The sequence below is a fragment of the Chiloscyllium plagiosum genome, unplaced genomic scaffold (genome assembly GCF_037043375.1).
Source record: "Chiloscyllium plagiosum isolate Xiang-an unplaced genomic scaffold, Cpla_swu_hap1 HiC_scaffold_10, whole genome shotgun sequence".
Classification (NCBI taxonomy): Eukaryota; Metazoa; Chordata; class Chondrichthyes; order Orectolobiformes; family Hemiscylliidae; genus Chiloscyllium; species Chiloscyllium plagiosum.
In genome coordinates, this window is record NW_028270148.1 from 45,329,508 (window position 1) to 45,347,546 (window position 18,039).

General features: G+C 39.6%; 1 protein-coding gene across 1 annotated transcript in view; it reads right to left on the bottom strand.

The window, feature by feature from the left end:
• iars2 (isoleucyl-tRNA synthetase 2, mitochondrial) overlaps window positions 1-18,039 on the bottom strand; it is a 97,627-nt gene that overhangs the window by 39,929 nt on the left and 39,659 nt on the right. Inside the window, exon 14 of the mRNA XM_043695778.2 lies at window positions 8,693-8,786. Coding sequence (XP_043551713.2) covers window positions 8,693-8,786 — 94 coding nt within the window. The remainder of the gene's footprint in view (window positions 1-8,692; window positions 8,787-18,039) is intronic.

Sequence of the window (18,039 nt, forward strand, 5' to 3'; positions counted from 1 at the left end):
TCCTGCAAGTTCTACTGTGCCACTCATGTCATCGTTCATAATGCAGGAGTTAGCTGAGAGCTCAGCTATTTGTTCTTAATACCAATTCCTGTACCACTGAAAACACTAGGAGATACCAAAATAATTTGCATGATTTGAATCACGTATGTAATATGTTTTAAAGATCTTCATGGATTGGCAGTTTTGGGTTGGCTTCCTTGCATTTCAATTCCTTCAGCATTTTTGTCTTCCACTACACATCAGGAGGTGGAATATTAAGCTGGACTGGGAGTATTATATGAGTTTTGATTAAAATGTACTACTAACTGTCCCCCCTTGACCCATTCAGCATAGAGTCCAAGAGTTTTGTGTGGCTGCTCTATGCCCACACAGAGGAACAGTATTCCGAAGCCTACAGAATAATACAGGAACGAGGCTAGAGTATGGAGAGTGTGTGCATGGGATTACTAGTTTCTGGATAAACGTTTAACAGTTTTGGTCCCTTATCAAAGGACCGAGGTTGACAGATTTTTAATCAGTAAAGGAGTCCAGGGTTGTGGGGAAAAGGCAGGAAAGTGGAGTTCAGGATTATCAGATCAGCCATGAGCTCACTGAATGGCAGTGAGCCAATAGCCTATTTCTGTTCAAACATATTATGGTCTTACGGGAGATGGGTTTCCTCTTTTTCAGATGTTCGCAGTAAACATGAGGCTACAATCTAAGGAGACTCCAAGGCACTTGGGGTATGTCCAATCCTAATTAATTTACAACAACTAAAGACCTGCAGTTTACTATTAGCCACTCAGTTGCTGATGTGGGAAGTAGTGACTTTGGTCTTAGTTGAGACTGGATGGAGGTGCCAGCCATTAAAATATTGTGCCATCATTTATATATCCTGGGACAAACTATTGCTAGGACCTTCAAAATTATTTTCCTGGGTAGCACGAGCCAAATCAAATGCACAGACAAATTTATTAGAGGTGGTGGGGGCATGTCACTCAAGGTTTGAAGAGAATTGGAGCTTTAAACAGTCTTAGAGAAGTCTATCACTTTGGGTCCTTGTTAAAGATTATTTGGTTTCCAAGTTAAAGCCAACGTTTTCAATTGCTTTACCATTGAAGAGGATGAACTACAGCTCGATATTGGAAAAGTCTGACAACTTTCAAGAGCAGATCATATCATCACAAAATGTCACATGCTGATGAATGATCAATAAATGCAATACTTGCTTTGAGTATGCACTGATGGTCAGTATCAATGCTTATGTTAAATGCATAATGAGCACTCTTTTGGAACATACAGGAATCTATTAACAATCTTAATCCATTTAACCTCCATGTGGTAGCAATGTACTGAGGACTTAATGTACTTGAACTTATGCAAGTTTCCTGTCAACACAAATGACTAATTACAAGTGCAGTGAATATTCTACCAATATTGAATTGACTGTAAACTCAAGTAAGAGTCTAGGATATTTGCATCATACTGCCTCACTTCAATTTCAACAATAGAATTTTGTCTCAACCAAGTTAGATTTGCAAAAAAAATAGAAAAAGGCATGCATGGTTTCAATGAGAACCATTCCACATTGCTTTACCTTAAAGGCTTACTCGTACTAAAGAGACTACAGTTAAAGCACTTGAATGAGTACATTGAATGCTAATATGCCTGGGTAATTTTATAGTGGTACTGGACTGATTATTTTCAGTGGAAAATAATTTCATTTTCATTCTCAAATTTCAAACAAAAATAAGTTTATTCAAGTCAACAGTCCAAACAGCCTATCAGATGATTCACCTAAATGACTCTCAGAAGCTGTGGCTAAACTGCAAAGTGGCAGGAATAAAATTCCTTGTTCTAGTTTGGAGACAGTCCCTCTATGGCCAGCGAAAGTAGCATTGTATGTATAACAGAGCTAAATATCCAAATGTGTCAGACAGTGTCAAATGCAAAAGTATCCATCCACAAGTCATGGAAAGAATATCCCTAGGATTAAATAAAGTTAACTGTACTATACTCCTGTATTGAGGCCACAGGATTTAAGTATTGCACTACCAGGATTGGATTGACAGAAACAACGCAGAAGACGCAACCTCCTGCAGCAAAAACAAACTGCCTTCATTGCACAGCAAAACAACCCAACATCACAAATTGAACAGGCAGCATTCTAACAGCTGAAGGCTGACACCTAAAGACAATATGGAAAGCAGACTGCAAATGATGAAAGAGAAAGCGCGACACTTGCAATAGCATGCTGACCATCACAACATACAAAGCATTCAGAAAGATACGAGCCAGTTACAGTATAGACCAACCCATGGGGTCAAAATCCTCTTCATTCATAGTTTGGTATTTCTTTTCTAAATGATGAATGTCTTCCATCAATGCTGCAAAGAACATTTTCAAATACTCCTCGACCGTGACTTCACAGTTGCAACTGCACTCTCCAGGCAATCAGTTACGATCCCACGGTAGAATCCGTGGTGAATCATTATTGATAGGATAGTCATTGAGTCACAGTACAGAAAGAGGCCCTTCGGTCCAAACAGGCCATGCCGAACATAATCCCACCTGCCTGTTCCTGGCCCATATACCTCCAAACCTTACCTATTATCCAAATATCTTTTAAACGTTGTAACTGTGGCCACATCCATCACTTCCTCAGGAAGTTCATACCATATGCGAACCACTCTCTGTATAAAAAATTTGTCCCTCGTGTCATTTCTAAATCTCTCTCCTCTCACCTTAAAAGAAGGTGTCCATGTCTTGAAATCCTCCATCCTAGGGAAAGTGACTTACCATTAATCCCATCCATACCTCTCATGATTTTATAAACATGAATTTGAATTAGAATCCCCACAGTGTGGAAACAGGCCCTTCAGCCTAAGAAGTCCACACCGACCCTCTGAATAGTAACTCACCCAGACCCATTCCCCTATCCTATATTTTACCCCTAATATACCTAACCTACACATTCCTGAACATTATGGGCAATTTAGCATGGCCAATTCACCTAACCCGCACATCTTTGGATTCTGAGAGGAAAGGTGCACCTGGAAGAAACCCACGCAGACATGGAGAGAATGTGCAAACTTCACACAGCAAGTTGGCCGAGGCTGGAATCAAGCCTGGGTCCCTGGTGCTGTGAGACAGCAGTGCTAACCACTGAGCCATTGGGCTGTCCTTCTATAAGATCATCTCTCAACCTCCTAAGCTCCAGCTGAAACAAGCAATCAGACGCATGAGAAACAACAGTCTGCGAGCCCTAATAGCATTCCAGCTAAGGTTTTCAAGGTTATTGGGTTTTTATTCAAATCAATACACGACACACTTATTCTATGAATTTGGGTGGAACAAGACCACCTTATCATCTCCTCAAACTGCAGTAATACAAAAATGGCAACTATCTTCAAGAAAGGAAAATCATGCTATGGGAACTATCATGGTATTTTCCTCCTATGCAGAGCAGGGAAAGTTCTGACAGGTGTCCTCCTGAATTATCCACTTCTTGTGGCTGAGTAATTCCTCCCAGAGACATATTTGTGGGCCTGTGGGGCTTTTGACCTTCCACGGACACCTCAGACATGTTCCTTATCGCTAAACAAATTCAAGGAGAATGTTGAGAACACTAATGTAATGTGGATTTTATAGTGATTAACTGGACCAAAGCATTTGATTCAAGAAAATTGCAAAACTCTCATCTCAATCTTGCAACAGTGTCACGTAAAGACTACATGTGCACCCATCAAGTCTTCTCCACCATTCAATGAGATCACGGTTGATTTATTAGTCTTCAACTCTACTTTGTCCTAAAACCTTTGATTTCCTTACCGATTAAACATCTATCTCCACATTGAATATATTTAATAAGCCTCAATAGCTTTCGGTGGTAAAGAATTCCACAAATTCAGTACCTTCAGAGAAGAAATTCCTCTTCATTCGACGATACGACTGCAACTGGCTTGACTGCAAGATCTTGAACAGCCTCCTTCAAAACCCGGACTGTGTTAGGCAAGGCTGTGAGATAACCCCAAACTATTTACAAGCTATCTGACGATAGTTATTCACCTCAACAAAGATCAACTGCCCTGTGGTGTCATTACAAACTTTCACCAAGATGAAACAGTCTAACCTCAATCACCTCTGTACCAAAACTAAACTGATCACCATATACAAATATGATTATTAGTTTGCAGAAGTCTTTGGAGTCATTGCTCATCCTGAACAGGATTTGCAAAACACTCGCCATCTCTTCATTTCTGGATAGAAGAGATTTGGGCTGACCTTAAACACAGCCAAAACAAAGGTCCTATCAATGCAGATCTAGTCAGTCAAATATTCCACCTTCTATACATATGGAAAGAGACGCTCTGTAATGTGCTGTGTGTCCCCTATATCTTCGCAATCACACTATCAAAAGTTCATCATTGGTGAGGAGATCTAATACCAGATCAGCTGGGCAAACTATGTCAGCAAATATTTGACAACGTTCACTACATTTCCATAAAAATGCCAATTTATAGAAAAATTGTCATCACCACATTCCTGTATTGCAATGGGACATGGACTTTGCACCAAGACATACAAGAGCTAGAGAAATTTCACCAGCAATTCCACCACATTCTCTATATTCAATGGGAGCACTGTTGAACAAATACAAGTGTCTTTCTTGAAGCCGACTCTAAGTATTCAGATAAACAACCTGAAGATCAATAATATGGACAATGACTGGACATTGTATCCAGATGGCTGAAAAGCATGTCTCCAGTCAGGTCCTAATTTTTCAAGTCACCTCTCAAAAAGCCAGCATTCAAAGGGAGGACGATGTAAATGCTACAAAGATACTCTGCAGCTCTCTATGAATTGCAGCAGCATTGACATTAGCGACTGAGAGAACTTTGCTACAGATCCTTCGAAAGGGCAAGAACTTGACATTCAAGCTGCATCAGCTTCGAGTCCAAACACTTTAATAATGAGGAAACACCGTAACTCTTTGGATCCCATGACTTATAGAATTTTCTAGCTTATGTGGGTCAAGAATTAGCATGTTCAGTCAAGTGAAGAAACAGGCCCTTGGAAACTCCCAACATGGAGTGAATCAAGGGGCTGTTGATGGCGACAAGCCTGGGAGAATGGCACATTGAAGATAGTTTCTTTTTATTTGATTCTCCCATGACCATGACTGAATTTAGAGAGAAAGTGAGGGCTGCAGATGCTGGAGATCAGAGCTGAAAATGTGTTGCTGGAAAAGCGCAGCAGGTCAGGCAGCATCCAAGGAACAGGAGAATCGACGTTTCAGGCATAAGATTCCTGAAGAAGGGCTTATGCCCGAAACGTCGATTCTCCTGTTCCTTGGATGCTGCCTGACCTGCTGCGCTTTTCCAGCAACACATTTTCATGACTGAATTTAGTCAGACTCCAAAGGAAACTTGACCAAACACAAGATAATATTGTTTATTTGTTATTTTCCATGCCCTATGAAGGTGATGCCAAGAATGATTCTCGTGTGTCACTGGAGCATTATAAACTCTGTAAAAGTAATATAACTTTATAGCTTAAGATCTGTTGCTGAGAATTCAGGGAATGTGCTTCACAGTTCTATGTTAAATTGAGGTAATTTTCAGCACCCATGGCAACAAAGTGAGTTTCTGCTCTTGCTGTCACATTGAAGACACCCATAGTCGATTACTTAGGTAAAATTCTTCCTAACAGCCTCAAATTTTATAAAACAAAGAGATGCAGATGCTGGAAATCTGAAATAAAAACAGAAATTGCTGCAGAAACTCAGCAAATCTGCCAGCATCTTTGGAAAGAAAGCAGAGTTAACAAGTCTAGTGACTTCTTCAGAGTAGACCCTTCTTCAGAAAGGTCATTGGACTCAAAACATTAACTCTGCTTTCTTGCATAGGTCCTGCTAGCCCTGCTGAGTTTCTCCTGCAATTTCTGTTTTAGCTTCAATTATTATTTACTTGGAAAGCAGTTCCACTGCAATTGCATATCTCGATGTGTTATACTCACAGGTGAACTTGACGTGGAGTCTTGGAATGATATTCTTTCCATTTACAAAGCAATTTGAGAATAAAATCAAATGTCTCACCCATTTAGCTGTACTGAATTATTTCTCTTCATTTATCATTTACCATAATTAGTCTACAATTGGAAAGCTAGCATTTAATACGCAGTGTGAATAAAGGGTGAGTAAGGAAGGAAAATAGTTCATCTATCCAATCGCTTGTAATAATTGGAAACTGACCCTGGTCCTTTGACTTAGATTAAACTTCAACTGAGGGAAACAGATATGAGTTGGAATCCTGGGAGTCTCAAAAATCTGGATTATTTCACCAGGTTAAAGTAGCCTAGCTGCTGCTGTCAGAATTTTCTAAGGTCGAGACAGCCTTGGGAGCTTGTGAGTAGGTAAATTGTTTTTACTTTTCATATACCAGACGAGAAAATATTTTTACAATATTGGATACAGTTCGATAGTTTCAGTTGAGTAGGGAAGCTGGTCTATTGATTTGCAGTCAGAATGACATAAAGTGGATTATACTAACTCTGTATTATAACTCTACACTTAAGAACCAGAATCGCAGTTGCAGATGGCTCCAAATGTCGAAACATAGGAGTCGTAGTAGGCAACTCAGACCATCAAGTTTACTTCACCATTCAATACAATCATGACTGATGTCCACTTCAATACCTTTCTTCCCCACACTGTCAAAGGAAACTTGCAAGAACTTGAAAATGCTTCTGGAAGCATCTTCTGTTACAACATACTCTTCCACCTGTGAAATCATTAATTCCTGTGCAACCAGGGTATGTACAAAAATCTCAACAGTTCCCAACTGAAGAAAGATTAATTAAGTGAAACTAATAACTTAAACCCAAAATATACTTCCATTGTGTGGTTAGGTCTGTTAGCGGGTGACAGTAAGGGTTCATTGAGAAAGGAGCAAGAGAGGTTTGTATTCAGAAGCCTGGTTAATCCGAACCCCAACGTCCTCATTCTTGGGAATGATCCATTGAACAACAATTCCAATAGAAAATACACTGTTGTGTCATGATTCCTAAAACGATAGTTTTGTTAGAGACTACCAGGTTTTAACACCATTAATACAGAAATCAGTTGGCTGGATGATGGCTAGGTAGGGTGAAATACTAAACAGTCCATGCAGTTCAGAGATTGTACTGCCCTATTTTGGAAGGATGGTGTTAGAAACAGCAGTAGGGAATAGAACAAGTCACCGGAATAGAATCATTAAATTCTGGAGAAAGAGGGTTAAAATTTCAGAACCAAGTTCCAAAGAACAATCATATTACACTAAAAACATTAATACTGTTTAGCTCTCCACAGATGCTGTGCAACCTCTGAACCACAGGGACTCTTCACTGTTCCATCCTTCCTCTATGTCACCCAGCCAGCTGATTTCTGATGTCAGAAGTCTTAATTTGTTAACCAAAAAGCAAAACACTGTGGATGGTGGAGATTTGAAATTAAAAAAAAGAGTAAGTGTTGGCGAAAGTCAGCAGGTTTGCCAATATGTGTGGAGAGAAAAACAGTGTTAAAATTTCAAAATGAAGTTCTGATGAAGAATCATATTAGACATGAAATGTTAATACTGTTTCTTGGTCCTCAAATGCTGCCAGATCTGCTGATGTTCACCAGCACTTTCTCTTTTCATTTCAGATCTCCAGCATCCACAGTATTTTGTTTTTTTTAACAAATTATTGGAGCACAATTGAACAGGTATTATCAGGAACATCCTCTTTTTATATACAAAAGCTAATTAGGTAGAAATGGGTGAACATGGAATGTTCTCAGCATACATTTGGCTGGAATGAGCCTGGGTATAATTTTTCTTCCATGTAATGTGACTGGCTGGATAGAAAAAGAAAATTGCTTAACAAATTGGTGAGTAACAAAGATGGAAGTTTACTAATTAAAAGAAAAAGATATAAATAGCAATAATGAAGGAAACAGATCAGTAGCTCAATGATCCCAATGCAGTTTCAACTCCATATACTTAACAGGTAAGATATTTTATTGCACGTGGTTAATTTACTTCACTTGAAAAGCAATTAACAGCTAAGTGGGCCACAACTTTCACAAAACAGGCAAGAATCAGTAACAGGGCTGAAGCTTTCATCTTCATATCAAACTTTCAGAGCTAATTCCAGTGATGAGCTACCTTTAGCCGAAGTGTAAGGAAAGATTGTTTCAAGTCCAAGGTGCCAGAGGTCTCCCTATTTTTAATTATGAAACTAAATGGATATATAACTATAATTAGCCTCTGATTTGTTATAGGAATTTTATGACTAAATTCTCTAAGACAGGCTACTCTGCAGTCGTGTTTCTACTACTTTTACAAAGTTTATCATTCATTAAATAGTATAAGTATGACCATTGAATTTATTTATGGGTCAGATCCCAATTATGAAGTTGTTTCAACAATTAGCACTAATTATTGAGGCAACTATGTAATAACAAAACACATTTTTCTAAGTTCTTGGCTACTCATTATTGGGGGAAAAAAAGCCAACTGCTTGAATCCATGAAAACCTCCCTCTGACTTGCGTCAGTAACGTTTAGTTTATAGCATGTCTACTGCATTTTTAACTTAGATTTCAGTCAATTTTAGCTTAAGGTCAATAATCCTGTGCATAACAATGAATGATTCCTTATGATGTTTAGCCATCATTAATATTAACTTCTCACCTTCTAATACATGTGCCCACGAGGTGCCACTATCAAACCAAATATCTAAGATATCCTCTCCTTTGACATAATCAGACACATCAGAACCTCCGCTCTGTAGAAATAGAAAACAAAATTGTAATTGGATCTTAACAAAAATATTTCTACACTCTCCAGTTTACTAAATACAGCTGACTTACCAAACTGTCTTGCACGTGTAAATGCAAATACTATTTTGATTTGTTTAGCATTACAAAACAGCAAACTACAGAGGTGAGGTGGAAATGATAGTCAAATATAGCCTTGATGTCATGGGCAAAGTGTGGCATCAAAAGCTCTAGTAAAATTGGGGTGAATGGGAATCAGGTGAAAAATCTCTGCTGGTTGGAGGCATATTTAGCAAACAGGAAGATGGTGATTGTTGGAGGTCAACCTTCTCAGTTAAAGAACATCACTGTAGCAGTTCTGTAGAAGAGTATCCTCAGCCCAGCCATCTTCAGCTGCTTCATCAATGACCATCCCTCCAACGTAAGGTTAGAAGTGGGCATCATTTCACAATGTTCAGCATCATTTAGATCTCCTCAGGTGCTGAAGTAGTACCTGTCTAAATGCAGCCCGCCACAGACAACATTCAGGCTTGGAAGGTCAAGTCACAAATAACATTTGTACCAAATTAGTGCCATGCGATGGCCATCTCCAATCAATGTAAATTTAATTAAACCCACCCACTCTAACAGTCAATGGTATGACCATCACCGAATCTCACATTATCAACATCCTAGGGCTTACCACTGATCAGAAACTTAAGTAGACTAGCCAAACAAATACTGTGGCTACAAAATATCAGGGGTCAGGAATCTTGTTGCAAATAACTCCTCTCCTGACACTCCCAACAAAGCACAAGTAATGACTGTGAAGGAATACCTGCTTCTTGTGTGGATGAGTGCAGTTCCAACAGTCAAACAATGTGATACTATCTAGGATACTGAACTGGCAACACATCCACAACCATTCACTCCCTCCACCATCTACACGATGCAGAGGTTCATCAAGGTCCTTTAACAGCACCTTACAAATCCACATTCACTACAATGTAGAAGGCAGCAGATACACAGAAACACCATAGAGTTCCTCTCCAAGCCGCTCATCATCTGGACATGGAAATATATCATTGCCCCTTTAGTGTTGCTGGATTAAAATCATCAAACTCCCTTCTCCATAATAGCATTGTGGGTCTACCTACAGCACATGAAGGTAGTGAAGTTTAAGAAGGTAGCTAATCACCACTTTCTCAAGGGCAGTAAATGCTGGTCCACCCAGTGAATCCTACATCACCTGAATTAATTTTTTGCTTAAATTGTGGGAAGACTCTCTGGTCTAAATTATTCCCATATTACCACTGTGGAAAAGGTGCTGTTACACCCATGTGAAAAAAAAACTCATGGGGGTTTAGCTTCAAGCAAGATTTACTGTTTCTGTGATGCCAGCAATGGATAAAATCTGTTTGAGTTTTAATTCTGATCTAGTGTTATGGTTGATCAGTAAAGCACTGAATACCATAAGTTGCAGAATACCATATATTCATCAGATTTTACAGGATAGCTTCGGCATTTTATCTCATGGAAACACTCAAACAGCTACAGAATTTTGCAGATCTAATATGGAACTGCTGAGGACAAGCCCATTATGTTTATGCTTGTGAATAAAAAGCTATTATTCAGCCTTATCCCATTTTCCAGCTCTTGGCATCAAGTCTTGCTGCCGACTGTACTTCAACTGCACATAGAGTCATAGGGCCACCCATGCTGACCAGGTTTCCCAAACTGAACAACTCCCACTTGCCTATGTTTGGCTCATATGCCTCAAAACTTTTCCTATCTAAGTACATGTGCAAATATCGAAGTGTATTTTTGTTAAATAATGATAAATTCTTCTGCCTCTATAATACTTTCTTGGAATGAATTCCAGACCTTCTTCATGCTTTGGATGAAAGAAAATTATTCAACTCCACTCCTATCCTTTCACATCTCTGTTAACAGCAATAGCCCTTTCCTGTCCATTCTATCTAGGCTTCTCATAATTTTATACACCTCAATTAAATCTCTCCTAATCTGCCTCATATCTCAAAACTTTTAAGTCCTGGCAATACCCTCTTAAATCAATCATTTTCATACTTTCTTTAACGTATTCACATCCTTCAGGTACTATGATACCTGAATGTTACACAGCAATAATTATAATTTAGTTATAATACGTGTCAGATTTTGCTAAAAAATTCAAAGTCCACACTTGAATGTTATAGTACTACCATTAGTGGGAAGGAACAATTACAGAATGCCAAATTTACAAAGATTCCATTTTGAGTTTTGCCTCAACTAGTTCTTCAGCCTGTCCTAGAAAAAATTCCATGCTCTTACAGAGTTTAGTTCTCCACTTCTAAATCGTGATAAGAATATTAATTATAAATGTGAAATCAAATGACATAAAAATCACTGAATGCATGATTTTAAAATGGGGACCCAATTACAGCCAAGTGCACAAACCAACTTAACCCCTGCTTTATCCCTTCAATTGGGATGTTGCTTCATCTTAAATCATGTGCAATACAGAAGATGGTCAAGTATAAATTAAGAAAAGCACTACATAAAATTACCTGAATTAAATTTATTTTCTAGTTTTACTCCAAATAGTTTTGAAAATCTCAGCAAAAAATATGCTAGTAAGCAAAATTATTCCAGTACATCAACTCACTGAACTGTGTCAATGCACCCTGGAAAATTGGGAACCTACTTAGACTGCACAGTTTGCAATCCCGTACCATCTATCTAGTTTCTGGGTATTATTGTCCCCAATAACAAAGATAGATTGCACAACATCACCATGGCCAAGTCTCTCTCCAGCACTATGTGTGTTGATTTGAGTAGAGATTCTTTGGGGGTGGAGTAGCTGCTCCACCCCCAAAGAAAATTAGATATAGTCCAGAGCAACTGTTTCAGTCAAGTCCATATAAGTTTAATTTGGGAGAGGCAGCTTTACAGCCTCAATGAGGCACTCCTAGTTCAAAGGTACAGTTCAAAGTAGACAAGAACCAATTAAGCAGTATTTTAGTAATCACATAAAAGCTGACTCAAAACAATTTTAGCTTAATCTTTCTCATTACCTACATTTTTGCAATGAAATAATTATTCCTTGGTTTAACGGAAAAGAGTTGCAATAATTATTTTGGCACTCATTTAACTGTTACGTAAACTGTAGATAGGTACTACTGTTCCCATTTAATATAACCCAATAAATAGCTCATCAAACAGTCCAAAGATGTGCAGGTCAGGTGAATTGGCTATGCTAAATTGCCCATAGTGTTAGGTAAAGGGGTAAATGTAGGGGAATGGGTGGGTTGCGCTTCGGCGGGTCGGTGTGGACTTGTTGGGCCGAAGGGCCTGTTTCCACACTGTAAAGTAATCTAATCTAATCTAAAAAGCATTTGATAATTTTGAAATTGAAGCATCCTGCAGGATAGCATAATATTATAGCATAAAAATGGTAGAGGTAAGAGACCAATTTAGAAGGATAGAAATTTATAAAATCTGATAAAAGATTGTAAAACGTGAATTAAAAATCACAAGGAATGTTATTAATTCTGATAATGTTCTAAAGGGAATCAATGGGCTTGTACAATTAAGTAACCATAGTTATTCAGACAAAACAAAAATTAATCTGAACATATTACAAAACCTTTGTATAAAATAGCACTGATCAAGTAGTAGAAAACGTAATAGTATTTGACAAATGGAAAGTGTCACAATTAATCAAAGTCTGCATCTCCCTCCAGCCTATCAGTTGATTTAAAATATTACTAACCCAGGACTCTCTCTCACAAGTGTTGAATATGACTTTGAATGTTATACCAATCTTTACTATGGACAAAACTCGGAGGAAACAATAAATCATTCTGGGTCAGTGAAATGGCTGATCCTTTGGTCCTCAAAACTTACAACTGACTTTCCACTGTGAGTAAATTAATTGACATAGATCAATCATTTACAAGAATGATACCAGGAATAAGAGATTTTAGATACAAAAAAGTAGAGAAATTGGCTTACTGACCTTGGAGCAGAGAAGATTAAGAAGTGACCTTACTGAAGTGCTCAAAATTATGAACAAAGACACAGAAAAAAAATCTTGTATGCACTTGTTCAATATTTTAAACAACCAAAACAGATAAATATAACATATTAAAAGATATAAACCACAAAGCCTGTACACACGTCTTGCTCTCTCTTCAATAAGATTAAATTATTTAATTTGAGAAATTACTTCATACCACCAACAGCACCTTCCTAAACCACAATTTCTAAAATCTTGAAAAACAAAGACAGCAGACATATGGGAACACCAACACCTGCAAGTTTATTTACAAGTTATGTACCATCCTTACTTGGAATTACTCCATTCTTTCACTAAGTCAAAATCTTCAAACTCCTTTCTTAATAGCATGGTGGCTGTGCCTACACCAGATACATTGCAGGGACTGAGGCACCATGCTCTCAAGGGCAATGAGGAATGGGCAACAAAATACTTGTGTGAAGTGCACACCCCGTCAAAGAACCTTTGTAAAATTGAAAGAAGGGTCATAAAGGAGATGGGGATGGTGGGGTGGGGGTTTACAGAGAGAGGGATTTCCAAAACATCAAACAGCTAAATGAGATTATAACACTGGAGTGTTTAAGAAGGTAGGAAGCAGTGAGGCCAAAGACTTCAAATACAGGGTGAAGAAAATGAAGTTTCAGAGCTGACAGCTAAGGTACATAGTGAGGACCACAGTAATAAGCCAGCAACATGTGGGATAGAAGATAGAGTCAACACAGTGAGGTTGAAGGACTGGGAAGTGGGTATGAGAAGTATCTTTGTAGGGAGATTTATTAAAAAAAGACAAAAGTGGGACTGAGGTTGTGGTGGGGTAGCATGGGCAGAACATTAGCATTAAGAGGAAGCAGCAAAGCTAGCCTAACAGATCAACATTACCTTGATAGCAAAATTGTGTTTCTTGCACTTTTTGTCAGAAGGGAGGTTTAAGAAAGTTTCTGACATTGGAGGAAATAGACTATAGATTATCTTTACTCCCCAAGTGATCCTGATGTAGTGGGTAATTTTGGAAGAGGCTGAAAGCAAGTAAATTTGCCTTGGCGCAGCCAGATGTGGCAATGGGTTACCAACGCAATAAAAACATTACATTTATTCAAGTTTACACCACTTGGACTTCAAAGAGCAAAGATGGAGTTGAAGGAGTGGAATGAGTAAGATGGGGGAAACAGCAAAGATTTTGATTGGGATAACAGAATGGCAAGAAATAGCCAAGCAAATGAACAGCTTTGAATTATCATAGTATGTGATAGGCCAAAGGCTAGAAGTTATGAGTTTTGAAACTCAAATATAAGTAGCTGGATTGAGGAGCAAACTTCCTTTTTGTAAACAAAGGGCAAATATAAAGGATGTGTGCTGTAAAGGTACAAGTAGAGGTAGTAAGAGATACAAAGAATGGTCAGAAATAGTCTTAACCAAACATCTTAACCAACCATGGAGAGTACAGAAATGCATCAGTAGATGTTTTTCAAGTTGGATGTGCAAGTGTTGGAATGTGGTAGTTTGTGGAGTAGTGTACTAAACAAAGTGAGCCACTAGCAACGACAGCAAGCTTTCAGATTATGAAAAAAATTGTGTCATGGAAGAGATTAACTTTGAGATGATACACTGGCAACAACAATTGACTGTGAGGGACAGCACGTGAGATGGTGTAGCTAACAACTAAGGTATTAAACTAGATGGTGTAAAGCTGGAAGGAAGATTTCATATAAGCTCCCCAGCAGTCTCCTCTCCAGATACTCAGCAATGGCCAAGAGTTCCACCCTCAACTCTGTGGGAGTTCAAGCCGAGAAAGGTAAAGCAGCACCTGGGTAGGACACATGCAGCATGTCTGGGCCCTCTAGCCACAAACACACTCTGCCCAAAACTCTAAGGCCTATAAGGTTCCATTATAGGGAACACTCCTTCCACCTCTTCTGCAGGCACGTAGATGCTGGGGGTGGGGGGGGGGGGGAATGGGGGTGGGTGGGAGGGATCAACCATTAAGCTGCACTTGCAGCTGGGATAATACAGAAGATGCTGGTTTTAGCGACACTTCATCATTCACAGTCAGTGAGAAATTATTTCACGCAACTATACTATTTCTATTTGCCTGTGTTTGGCCCCATCCCTCCAAACATTTTTAATCCATGCATCTGCCCAAACTCTTTTAAATGTTTTTGCCTCCACCACTTCCACTAGCAGCTCATTCCACCCTCTGTGTTAAAAAGTCACCTATCAGATCAGACCTCTTAAATCTTTCCCCTCTCACCTTAAACCTACGCCCTCTGGTTTTGGACTCCTCTGCCTGGGGAAAAGACCTTGGTTATTCACTTTATCTATGCACATCATGATTTTATAAACTTCTATAAGTTTGCCCTTCAGCCTCCTACACTCCACGGAAAAAAGTCCCAGCCTATCTAGTTTGTCCTAATAACTCAAATCCTCCAGTCTTAGTAACATCCTTGTAAATCTTTGTTGTACCCTTTCCAGTTTAATAACATCCCTCCTACAGCAAGGTGACCAAAACTGTTGACAGTACTTCCAAATGTGGCCTGACCAACGTCTTGTACAACCACAACTTGACCTCTGAAATCCTGTACTCGATTCTCTGACTGATGAAGGCAAGCGTGCCAAACACCACCTTCACCCCCGTCTACTTTCAAGGAACTATGTACCTGCAGCCCTGGGTCTCTCTACTTGACAGCATTCCTCAGAGCCCTACTGTCAAGTGTGGAAGTCCTGCCCTTTCTGATTAGATTAGATTCCCTACAGTATGGAAATAGGTCCTTCGGCCCAACAAGTCCACATCGACCCTCACAGAGTAAACCACCCAGACCCATTCCCCTACATTTACTCCTGATTAATGCACCTATCACTATAGGCAATTTAGCATGGCTAATTCACCTAACCTGCACATCTTTGGACTGTGGGAGGAAATCGGAGAATCTGGAGGAAACCCACTCAGACACGGGGAGAATGTGCAAACTCCACACAGACAGTCGCCAGAGGCTGGAATCGAACTAGGGTCCCTGGCGCTGTGAGGCAGCTGTGCTAACCACTGAGCCACCATGCCACCCCCTTTTTTTTCTAATATTAAGAAAGGACATTAAAGTGTTTGTCTTACCAAAATACGACACCTCACATTTATCTAAATTAAATTTCATCTGCCATCCCTCAGCATCAAGATTCCATTGTACTCTTAGATAATCTTCTTCACTGTCCACTGCAGCACTAATTTTGGTGTCATTGGCAAACTTACTAATCATATCTCTTATTTTCTCATCCAAATTGTTTATGTAAATGACAAACAACAATGGACCCAGCAACGATCCTGGCGGCATACCACTGGTCACAGGCCTCCAGTCCAAACAACAACTTTCTACCACTACTCTGTCTCCTACGATTAAGCCAATTTTGAATCTAACTTGCCAGTTCTCCCCAGATTTAACCTACTAACCAGCCTACTATGCGGAACCTTGTTGAAGGTCTTGTCCATGTAAGACAATGTCTATCTCTCTCCCTTCTATCTTCTTGGTCATCTGTTCAAAGAACTCAATGAATTATGAGAGACAAGATTTCTTATACACAAAACCATGCTGACTATTCCTGATTAGTGCTTGCCTTTCCAAGTGCATGTAAATCCGGTTTCTCAGAATTCACTCCAGCAACTTGCTGATCCCCAATGTGAGGCTCACCAGTCTATAGTTCCCTGGCTTTTCTTTGCAGTCATTCTTAAATGGAATAGTGTAGGTGGGATGGGCTTCAGATTAGTGTGACAGGGTGGCGCAATATCGAGGGCCGAAGGGCCTATACTGCGCTTTAATGTTCTATGTTAAATAATAGCACCACATTAGCCACCCCCCAGTTTTATGGCACTTCATCCATAGCTGTCGATGAAACAGATATCTCTGCTTCAGGCCACACAATTTCTGCCCTGGTTCCCACAATGTCCTGGGACACACTTGATCAGGCCCTTGGGATTTATCTACCTTTTTGCATTTTAAGACCTCCAGCCCCTTCTCTTCTGTAATGTGGACTCTTCAAGATATCGCTGTTTTTCCCAAGTTCCCTAGTTTCCACGTCTTTCTCCATAGGAAATACTGATACAAAATATTCGTTTAGGATCCCACCCATCTCCTGTGGTTCCACACATAGACAACCCCATTTATCTTTAAGGGGGCCCTATTCTCTCCTTAGTTACTCTTTGTACTTGGAGAATTCATTGGATTCTCCTTAAGCTTATTTACCAAAGCTATCTCATGTCCCCTTTTCGCTCTCCTGATTACCCTCTTAAATGTACCTATACACGACTATACTCAAGAGTTTCGCTTGAACCCAGCTGTCTATAACCTGACATATGCCGCCTCCTTTTTCTTGACCGAAGCCTCAATATCACACCCAGTGTTGCCTACTCTTGCTCTTCATACTAACAAGAACATGCTGTCCCTGAACTAGTTATCTTGCTTTTGAAAGTCTCCCACCTGCCAGATGCCTTTACCTGCAAACAGCCTCACCCAATCAATTTAACATTTAATAAGAACAATCAGATGATTCAGAGCAACCAGTCTAAGCACCAAGCTCGTGCCCCAGCTTATTGGCTGCTGTCACCTCTTGGATTTATATGTGGGCTCTGTTCCAGCTCCCACCTCAGTGGGGGAATAAAGCCAAGCTCAGTTTGTGAATCATCTGTGGGAGCTGTCAAAGCTGTCCTGTAGGTCAAGGAAGGAGGTGACTGTCAAGCTTCAAAGTTGCTGGTCTGCTGTGGGAATGGAGGGCAACCTCCATCATGTCCAGGTGGTTCCTGAATTGGTGGCAGTTTATCGAGGGGATGCTGTCAGGTGGACAGAGCTCTGGCTGGTGGTCTTGGGTGTGGTGGGTGGAGGCGCCCCTGATGCAGCTTTCTGGCAGTGCTGTAACATCAGGAAAGGCCACAGGTTGAAAAGGGAGAGATTGTGCCAAAATGGCATCAATAGAGTCAGGTATTGTAAGTCACTGCCATAAATAATATTAACCTTAAACTTGTGAAGCTCGAGATTTCCAGTCTTAATTACCTCATGACGATAAAATGATATAACATTATAAGTTCAGAATATCTGTACAGTACAGTATAAATTGCAAATGATCTACTATACTGGCCTCAACATGCACCACATATTGCAATGAAAATAAAAAGAAAATATGTACCGATTGATCAGAGTATTTTTAAAAAATCAGATAATTTAGCAAAAGAGTTTCATAGTTCACAT